Here is a 10,246-nt window from a genome sequence, read left to right as displayed (position 1 = left end):
GAGGCACCACCGTGGAGCCTCTCCCACTGTGACCGAGGCCTCCCGTGTCCCCCGAGGCCGCCCAGCCCAGCCATGGTCGGACGAGCAGCATGGGCGGCTCCACCTGACTGTGCGCCCTGCCTGTGCTGTGTTCCTGCAGCTTCAGCGTTGGAGACGCCCTCCCTCTGGGGCTTGCTATAGCTCCCCATCCTGGTCGTTTCTGTCTCCACCCAGCAGTCGCCGAGAACTCCCTCCTGGCCTGCATCGCCCACGGTCCCGTCCCCACGGCGCGCCCTCCACACCTGGGCACCACCTCTGCCTGTCCGCCCCCATCACTCCTCCGGCGTGGGCTGCGCAGATGTCCCCCTCCCTCCCTCCACAGCTCCCGGCTCACGGTGCTCACCAGATCGCAGCTGCTTGATGCGCCCGTTGCTGGCACTGGGGTCCACGGGCAGGAAGTCTTTGAACCACGTGATCTCGGGGTCGGGGTTGCCGCTGGCCGCACACAGCATGGTGGCCGTGCGTGTTCGCTCCACCACCTTCAGCTGGGGGCCCATGTCGATGTTGGGGAAGCCGGGGGGCAGCTGGTCCTCTGAGAGCGGAGAGGGGGAGGCACAGGGCGGGGCCTGATCACCGTGGGGCCAACCGGACACCGAGGCAGCCAGGGGCGAAGCCAGGCAGGCTGCTCAGCACCTACGATAACCAGGACCCCCCAGCCCCACACGCCCAAGCGCAAGGCCACAAGCCTGGGGGAGCTATGCGGGGAGCCGCCACAACCCCTCCCACAGTCCCCACCACCCTCCTGTGCAAACTTGTCTGGGTCCTCCCAGACCACCTGTTCCTGCTGTCCTCTTGGCCCTGACCACCCCCCATCTACTTATATAAATGGATGCTGGTCCTGGTGGTGGCACACGCCTGTCATCCCAGCACTTAGGAGGCTGAGGCAGGAGGATCTCTACGAGTTGAAGGCCAACCTGGCCTCCACAGTGAGATTTCATCTCAAGAAACCAGAACATTCACACTGAATCTTAACAGTCACGACCACAACATCGTTTGGAGACAAGATCTTTAAATGAGGAGACAAAGGTGAGATGAGAACACTGGGGTGACCCCTAATACAGTAAGTAGGACCTGGGTCTTTCTGAAAAGAGATCAAGCTGAGTGAGGTCAGCCAGTGGGGAGGCTGAGGCAGAAGGATCAGCCCGGATAACTGAGTGGCTCAGCAGGACCCAGAGGGCTGAGCAATCAAGTTCAAAGTGAAAGAGGGTGGGACCAAGGGTCCCAGACTATGCCCCCGGGGGCACCTCCGGCTCTCAGCTGTCTTTGTGAACGACCTGTTTTGTTAATAAAGTTTTATTGGCACGCGGCCACTCTCGCTTGTTCCCTGTCACGTGCCGCAGGCTCCTGCCTGTCGTGCTCAGGCGGAAGTGTTGTGACAGACACTGACTGGCCCGCGGGCCGGAAGTATTTACTCTCTGGTGTGTTACAGAGAAAGTGTGTCACCTCCAGACAGAGACGGTTGTGCTATTCTCACAGACTCAGATCTGCTCGCCAAGGCCGGCAGAGACACTGGGGGGCAGCCGAGGGGTGGCTGGGATGGAGTGGGAGAGGGAGCTGAGCCCCAGGCACAAGGCAAAGCGAAGCAAGAGGCCAAAGCCCCAGAGGCAGGCTGGTGCTGCAGGGGAAACCGAGGCTGGCAGCCCTGAAGCCTCACACAGGGCCCGGACCCCTTCGGGGGAGTGGGGCAGCTGCGGCCGTCCTTTCTTGGCAGGAAGCGGGGCCACCTCACAAACACCCCTGATGGGCTGCCAGTGACGTCGTCTGAGATCGAAGTGATGAAGGGTTGTGATCGGGTTTGGGGTAAAAGGGATCTGTAGGCATCAGCACGTGCACGCATGTGCGTGGGGGGGGCACGCGTTCACAAGCAACATACTCACGCGTGTGCATGCACGCGCTCTGCCCGCGTGAGCACCGCCCCAGGCTTCCCGCGAGCTGTGTGGGCAGCTGCAGGAGGGGAGGCCGGAGCCGCCTGCCGTTCCCGAGCTCCTAATTAAACAAAAATGTTCCTCGCGCACCACACTGTGCCTGATTCCTCCGAGTTTAATTAAAACAACAGCGAAGGAGTCGTGTGCGGTGTCCACAATGAGATGGCGGGAGGCAGGGAGGTCCCCAGGCAGCTCCCCAGACTCCCCGGACCCGGTGGGCTGACCAAGGAGGCGGGAGCGGGGCCAGGGGCCAGGGGCCAGCGCGCACCCACGCTGCAGGGTGAGAAATGGTGCACATCTACCATCCTAGGGGTCTGGGAGGCTGAGGCAGGAGGGTCACCAGTTTGAGCCCAGCCTGGGAAACTCAGCGAGACTTTGTCTTAAAATCAAAAAGGGTCGTGGATGAAGCTCAGTAAGAGGTCCCTGGGTTCCAACCCCGAGATTGCAAATAAGTAAGAATGCTGAGGACGCCACCGGAACAGTTGCAGCACAGGCTCTGCTCCTCTGGCCCGCAGAGCACCCCTGGTGGTGATTGGCCGTCTCCCCACCTGGCCGGGGACGGAGCAGCGCAGAGGCCAGGAGACGGCCCAAGACCCACAGACACAGAGCGGCTGCCTGAGGACTCGCGTGGAGAAAAGGCAAAGGGCACACAGGAGGAAGGGTGCTGGGGACAGAGTGTGAACCTGGATCTACCTGAACCTGAAGCTGGTTACCCCACAGGCATTTTAACTCCATGAACTGACCATCTTCACGTTAGTCTGAGTCTGATTTGCCTCTTGTGATCAGAAGAGCTTGCCTGAGATGACAGATGAGGGGGACTAGCCTCTCAGCACCTCTCTTATTTTTCGGCTCTTTGATACAGGGTTTTACTATGTAGACCAGGCTGGCCTGGAACTTGAGATCCTCCTGCCTCAGCCTCCCAAAGGTGCCAGGCGTGAGCCACCACACACCAGCTGCTTCACAAAGCTCAGTGAGTCTCTACAGTAGGCTCTGGGCCCTGGCGAGGTTACAGCTGGCAAATCCAATCCTTGGAAAAGACCCAAGGCAGGGGGGATTTAGCTCAGTGGTTCTGCCGCCTGCCTTGCAAGCTCAAGGACCTGAGTTCGATCCCCGGTACCAAAAAAAACCAAACCAAAACAAAAAAAACACCCAAGGCAGGAAGGCTTGGGCCCCTTGCAGGACTCTGGCAGTTGTGCGCACAGCTCAGAGCATGAACCTCCCCGCCCCACCCCGCTCCGCCCGGAGGAGCCGGGTACCTCGGAGGACCGTGAGCTTGGCGTGGACCGTGATCTCCCCTGCTGAGTTCTGGGCCACACACTCGTACACATTCTCATCCCGGGGCGTCCGCAGGGGCTGGATCCTCAGCACGGCCCCGGAGCTCTCGTCAAACTCGATGGTCTGTGTGGACGGAGGGAACGGAGCTGGGTCCCGGGCGGCCGGGCACCGTGTGGGGACATCGGTGCGGGGACATCGGGGACAGTGGGCTAATGCGCTGGGGGCAGGGACGGGAGCCGGGGGATGGGCTGCAGCCTGAAGGGGAGTCTTTCTTTGGGCACGGAGAGTAGAGCCAAGGCCTCTGCACTGAGCTACACCCTCAAGCCCTATCGTCTCTCTAAGCCAGGGAGCTGCCCAGGCTCCTGACTCAGCCTCCCAGCGTGCTGGGATGACAGGCTGCACCACAGCGCCTGGCCTGGAAGAGCGGACCCTGGACTTACGAACTCAATTCATTCTCGAGGGGCGGTTGTAACTCAAGTTGGTCAGCTGCCTTCAAAGCCTCACAGGCACACAGGCAGATGGTCTCAGTGTCCTGAGAGAGACACTGCCCAGGGTTTCTCAGTGAACCCCACGGGAAAGGATGTCGTCGTGTTGTCTCTGGAGCCCTGTAGGGGCTCAGTGTGTGTCAGAAGCCATCTGGAGGCACCAGAGGTTGGTACCAGGCAGTAACTCAAGGCTTTGGTTGTAAAAATCTAAAGTATGGCTGTAACCCAAGTTGTCTGTACGCCAGGCTTGTCGTAACTCAAGGTGCCCCAAGGCTGTGTGCTGGTCCCTGCTGCTCTGTCCCCTGACACCGAGAGGTGAGCAGCTTCTCCTGCCAGGCCCTCCCGCCACCGTGAGCCACGTTCCGCCTGCAGGCTCCCGGCGTGGGTGACGGTGCCGCGTCCCAGCCACGGGACAGTGACTGACCCCGTGCCGCAGGGCAGGGACCGGGCCTGGGTCCGCGCGACGAAGGTGTTACGCAGAGGCGTTGAGTGTGCAAGCCCATGGGACAGGCGTGCCAAGAAGCACGGGGCATGCGGATGTCGTGCCTGTGCTCACACGTGATCCTCCCTCCGGGGGCACAGAGTCGAGGCCGAGCCAGGGCGGGTGGCGGTGTGAGATGCGACAGGCCGGACTCACCTCGAAGCGCTGGGAGTTCACTTTTTTGCCTTTCTTGTTCCAAGTCACCCGGGGCCTGGGGTCGCCCGTGGCCTGGCACACGAAGGAGGCCACACCGCCCGACACACCGATCTGGTCCTTGGGTTCTTTGATGAACCTGGGGGGCTCTGGGATTCGGCAGGAAGAGAGGGGGCACCTGTGGGTCCTGGCAGCTCATGGCTGGGATCCCCCGGGGCCGCAAAACTGTCTCCTGCTCCCACCCGCTACCAAGGTGACGCACACACGGTCACACACACGGCCTCACCGAGACGCCTGCTCAAACCCAGGGCCCCTCGGGATGGCAGGAGGGGACCCGCAGACGCTGGGGTCCCAAATTCCAGCCCCTGAGAGGCCCCGGCTAGACTTGGAAGGAAATCAGCTTGGTCCAGTGCCTGGGACGGACGAGGGAGGCAGGGCCAGGCTGAGGCACCGGGCAGAGGGTGACCACGGGGTATGGGGTCAGAGCAGGCTTTGAACCCAGAGCTCCCAGGAGAGGCGAGGGCGGGACATGGGGATTCGGACAGGAAAGCCTACCCTCCCCGGCGCTGAGGGGCGGGGCAGTGAGCATCCCCGTTTTCTGAAGGGGGAAACTGAGGCAGGGATCCAGCAGGGTGCCTGCTTTGCCTGGACACGGCCAGCCAGGGCTGGAGCTCCAGCACAACCTCACGCAAACCAGGCTGACCGCATTCCTTCCCCGGCAGTACAGGGTTGGGTGGGGATGTCGAAGCCAGCACCTCCGGTCGTTTTCATTGTGAGACACTGTGCTGCCAAGTTGCCCAGGCTGGGCTCCAACTGCGACCCTCCTGCCTCAGCTTCCCAGACTGCTGGGTTTCCAGGCAGGCGCCACAGCACCCGGCTCCCGAGCCCACACCCCTCGCCCCACAGTGAGCTGGGGTACGAAGTGTCCTCAGGGGAGCTGCCAGTGGGCGATGCCAGCGCTACAGCCTGCCACCTGAAGGCTCCGTCTCGGCCGAGAAGTCGGGAACACAGTTTCCCTTCTCCTGGCTACTTCCCCAGTCACCTGAGTCACCGGAAGTCACTCCTGGGGCTTCAGCTACACCCGGGACGCAAACCGGGCGGAAGCAAACCGGGCGGCCAGCGGAAGGGGGCGGGGGAGCAGGTACATTACAGATGGGAGCGTGAGGGACGCTTGCAAGGGGCATTTCCAGGGAGGAACAAGCCTTTCTACTGCCTGGGAGGAAAGGACAGGGGGGAGTGCACACCGCAAGTGTGCAGGGGTCCGATTAAGGGAAACTCAGAAGGGAGGGGGGGCTGCGGAGGTGAGGGCTGCAGCCCTGAGACGGAAGCCAGGGCCCTCGCAGTGAGCTCCATCCCGGCGTTCTCATTCCTTATTCCGAAACAGGGTCCAAGTCTCTAAGTTGTTCAGGTTGGGCTGGAACTTGCGATCCGCCTGCCTCAGCCTCCCAGAGCGCTGGGATGTCAGGCGCGGGAAACTCAGAAGGGAGGGGGGGCTGCGGAGGTGAGGGCTGCAGCCCTGAGACGGAAGCCAGGGCCCTCGCAGTGAGCTCCATCCCGGCGTTCTCATTCCTTATTCCGAAACAGGGTCCAAGTCTCTAAGTTGTTCAGGTTGGGCTGGAACTTGCGATCCGCCTGCCTCAGCCTCCCAGAGCGCTGGGATGTCAGGCGCCACCATGCCCAGCCTTGGCTTTTTTTTTTTTTTTCCAGACTTGGAACTATTTAAAGATCAAAGTTACATACAATAAAAGTGTTTTAAAAAGTGAGCCGAGCTGGGTGTGGGTTGCAAATGCCTGTAATCCATCTCACACTCAAGAGGCTGGGGCAGGAGGACAAGTGCAAATTTGAGGCCGGCCTGGGCTACACAGGGAAGCCCTATCTCAAACAAACAAACAAAAACACACACACAAAAGGGATCTGATCGAAGGCAAGAAAATGGGGGAAGTGTTTTTCTTTTTTTATGTAAGTGAAAGTTTGAGGTCTGCGCAGAGTCGAACTAGGCCTTGGTTTGCAGGGAGGGCCAGAGAGGTCTGGGGTGACGGCAGGACACACGGGTCCTCAGAGGATTCTGGAACGTTCCCACTGTTCAGAAGGACAGAGCAGCTCAAGGAAGCTTCACGCTCCAAATCTGGGTCCCCAAGGCCCCACGCACCTCCCCTCACACTCAGGCTGGGCTCTGAAGCAAGTCGAGTCCCTGTCCAAGAAGCCTGCCAGGCCTCACCTCCCCCGGGCGAAACACTGCTCCTGTTGGTACAACTGACCGTGGGCCTCTGACCTTTGTCCTGCAAACCGGCGGACCCTGCACATGGGCAGGACAGCCTCGCTCAACCCCACACAGGACCCTTAAAGCACAGCACACTCGGGGATGTGACCGGGTTGCCCGAGGTCGGACATGGCAGTGGGGAGACCGGGACCCCAGCACAGGTGTCCCGGCCCGGGACGGGGTGAGAAGTCACAGAGGTGGGGCAGACAGCTCTCGGGGGTGCTGGGAAGACGGGCAAAAGTGCTGGCCGCCGGGGACGCGGGACTCAGCCCCGCTGATCGCCTGAGCTGGCAGGAATTCTCAGGGACTCTTGGAATCCACACTTGGCTCGTGTCCTTCTATCTCTGGGCAAAGGGACCAAGAAAAACAACCAGAAAATCCCTGGGGTTCGGGGAGGCCAGGCCAGCAGCTCTGGGCCTCCATTCTCCTCCCCACAGCGAGAGGCGAGCGCAGGGCCCCAGCTGCTGGCCCAGATGGCCCTCTGCTGACCCTCCCCGCCCTCCGTTTCAGGTTCTGTGGAGGACTGTGGCAGGGGCCTCGGGGCCACCCCCGCCGCCCCCCACCCCCCCCTCTCCTCCCCACAGCGAGAGGCGAGCGCAGGGCCCCAGCTGCTGGCCCAGATGGCCCTCTGCTGCCCCCCCCCGCCCTCCGTTTCAGGTTCTGTGGAGAACTGTGGCAGGGCCCTCGGACCCACCCAGGCCGCCCGCCCATCCCCACCCAGCCCTGCAGGGCAGGCCCCACTCCGTCCTGAGACCCAGGACCCGGGGAGGCGAACCCTTGGGTAGGAGTCTAGGTCACCACTGATGCCTACAGCCGAGGTGGACCCAAGACCGGGTCACGTGTCACCCTTTGGCCCACCTGCAGCCTGTCCTCCCCACAGCAGCCGCCAGAGGGCGCCATGAGCACCGAGTCAGGTCCTGCTCTGCCCTCAGCCTTCCATGGCTCCCACCTCCCTGGGCCAAAGCCCAAGTCCTCCCAGCAGCCCACAGGGCCCTACATACCCACCCAACCCCTCCCCTCCCAGCGTCCCCTCTCTGACCCTCACTCCCTCTGTTCCAGCCACAGGGCTCCTTGCCGCTCCTGCACCACTGCCCCAGGGCCTTTGCACAGCAGTGACCTCTGCCTAGGACATCTGTCCTCCAGATGTCAATCCTTCTGGTCTCTGCTCAGGGAAGTCTTCACTAACATTCCTCCACCTGCCCTTTTAAATATACCCCCAAGTCTCCCTGGCCCAATTCCCTTTGCCCCCCAGGAACAGACAGACCGCAGTCTGTCCTCCTGTGTCATCATACTGTCTGTGTTAAAGGAAAAAAAGAACTCATTGCACTACTGCCTCTGGCCAGAAGACAGGCCCTGGAGCGGCCAGAGACAAAGCCCAGTGGTGCTGGGCCACAGCCCAGGGACAGCATGATGGTCAGGAACCTGGGCTCAGGCACCCGAAGGCCCATGTTCAAATCTCAGCACCACCATTTCGTGGCCAGAAACTGATCCTCATCCTCTTCACGCGACAGCCAGAAACACAACCTTGTTCATCATCACCTTGTCCAGCAAAGTCACTGCCATCAGTGAACTCCTATATACCCACAAAACCCCAGCCCCTATACCCTCTCTCCCAAGAAGCCTCGGTGGCTCCACTGGGGTTTGTCTGCCTGTGTGTTTCTGCCCTTTTCAAGGGAAGGGGAACTCTGTGGCTCACTCAGGGGTCACCTCAAGTAAGGCCCTGCTTTCTTCGAATCTGTTTCCCTCATTGGGAAGAAGGTACGCTCACCGCACACATAAGTGAGTGTGCAGACCCCTGCACCCGGCTCCCACCCCTTACCTTCTGCAGCGCAGCCTCCGACCAGCAGAACCAGGACGAGGCCCACGGGGCCCACTGCAGACGGCACACCGGGGCCCCAGGTGGGCGCCATGCTTGGCAGTAACCTCCAACCTCCGCCCTGAGGGGCCGGGGCCCCCGTCCCTTGCAGAGAGGCCTGGAGCTGGGCGTCAGCAGGGGAAGCGTCTGCAGAGACAACAGGGTCCGTGAGAGAGAGACCCCAGAGGGGAGCGGACACAGGGGCGCGGGGCTACAGGCTCTGGGGGCCCTGAATTCCTAGGTGGGAACCAAGGGGTCAGGAGAGGACGGGGGGGTCAGGTCAGGGAAGAGAGCCTCACGCACGCCCGTCATCCCTGCACCCTGAGGGGAGGGAGGCCGAGGCAGGAGGATCCCAAGTTGAAGCCCAGCCTGAGCAGCTTAGTAAACTGACAAAATCCTGTGTCAAGAGGAAAAAAATAAAAAAGGATGGGGATGGAGCTCAGCGCAGAGGACCTGGGTTCAGTCCTCAGTAGGAAGAAGGGGGAAAGAAGGAAAGGAGAAAGGCAGGAGAAACACCCAAGACCTCAGAAAGCCCGGAGGGGCGGAGCACCTGGGCCTCAGAGCTGTGCCTCCCCAGCCCTGGGAAGCCGATTCCTGCTGGGCTGCAGGTCTGAGGCTGGCAGTCCTGGCTCCCGGCTGGGCCTCTGTTGAGCCTCCCACACCCTGCCCATCCCAACCGCCCCGGGGCTTCCGGCCACGGCAGAGCTCACCCTCTCTGATCCTGTCCCTCTCGGCCTGGCCGTCACCTCCTCCTCAGGAGCTCCCTCTGCGCCCCAAAGCTCACGCCTGCACACAGCCCTCTCATTCTACATCCTTCTCTGAGGTCCCGACCCCCGAGGGTCACTCTCCACTTGGCGGTGGCAGCAGTAGCTGTTTCTCCCACAAGATCCCGACCTCTACAGGGCAGAAGGTCCAGGCCACCCCTCCCAGCCCCCGTGTCCACCCCTGCCACAAAGGCAGGGCCCAGCTGTGGAGGAGGCGGCTATGCCCCGGGCGGGTCCAGGCCGGGCCAGGACATTGCCCGGTAATGACAGGCGGGCCTGTGATTGTGGCTCCCAAAATACCCGTGCGGTCACCGCGCCCAGCCCGGGCGGCCCCAGGCACAGACCTGGTGGGGACAGTCCCCATGCAGGGGCGCACAGGGAGCCTGCGGACAGGGCAGAGCCAAGGCCACACAGGTCACACACGGACTTGCACAAGCCCGCAGTCAGGCCCCAGAGGCTCGCTCAGAGGCTCCCTCAGAGGCACACTCGTGGCGGCCCAGGATGAGGACCGGAGCTCAGCCCGCGCCTGGGCCCTTTAAGAGCAACAAGACCCGAAGCGGAAGGGGGGCGGTGGCCAGTCCTCCCCCCCACCCCCGGCCATCTGCGTGGCGCTGGGCTCTGTGGGCAGGAGGGGTCGGGCCCAGGCCACTCCATGTCTCCAGGGACAGGGCTGGGCCGGGCCAGCACGGACGGCCAGAGCAGGGACTCCTCCTCGGGCCCTGGGCACCACCCCGCCCCATCAAGCACAAGGCCCCAGGTCCCCAAGCGGGGGGTGGGGGGACGCACGAGCCTCCCTTCCTAGGAGACCTGGGGATCCCACCCTGGCCACCAGGAGAGGTCCTTGGGATCCACACTGCCTTCCCACACCCAGGCCCTTGTTTAACCTCTACCCGGACCAGTTCACTGCCCTTCACCATGGTCCCTCACTTCCCAGGCTGCCCTCCCCACAGGAGCCAGAGGGCAGAGCACACCACGGGCCCCACCTCCCTGGGCCAAAGCCCAGGCCCTC

General features: G+C 62.3%; 1 protein-coding gene across 1 annotated transcript in view; it reads right to left on the bottom strand.

The window, feature by feature from the left end:
• Positions 1–8,620, bottom strand: part of Ptprs (protein tyrosine phosphatase receptor type S) — a 46,746-nt gene extending 38,126 nt beyond the window's left edge. The window contains 4 exon segments of the mRNA XM_033759607.1: positions 383–571; positions 3,221–3,362; positions 4,362–4,507; positions 8,438–8,620. Coding sequence (XP_033615498.1) covers positions 383–571; positions 3,221–3,362; positions 4,362–4,507; positions 8,438–8,528 — 568 coding nt within the window. The 5' untranslated portion in view covers positions 8,529–8,620.
• Between the last annotated feature and the right edge of the window lie 1,626 nt (positions 8,621–10,246).

This window comes from Fukomys damarensis, unplaced genomic scaffold, assembly GCF_012274545.1.
Source record: "Fukomys damarensis isolate Sample0158 unplaced genomic scaffold, DMR_v1.0_HiC HiC_scaffold_37, whole genome shotgun sequence".
Classification (NCBI taxonomy): domain Eukaryota; kingdom Metazoa; phylum Chordata; class Mammalia; order Rodentia; family Bathyergidae; genus Fukomys; species Fukomys damarensis.
The sequence above is the reverse complement of the archived record's forward strand: the minus strand, read 5'-3'. Positions and strand labels throughout refer to the sequence as shown.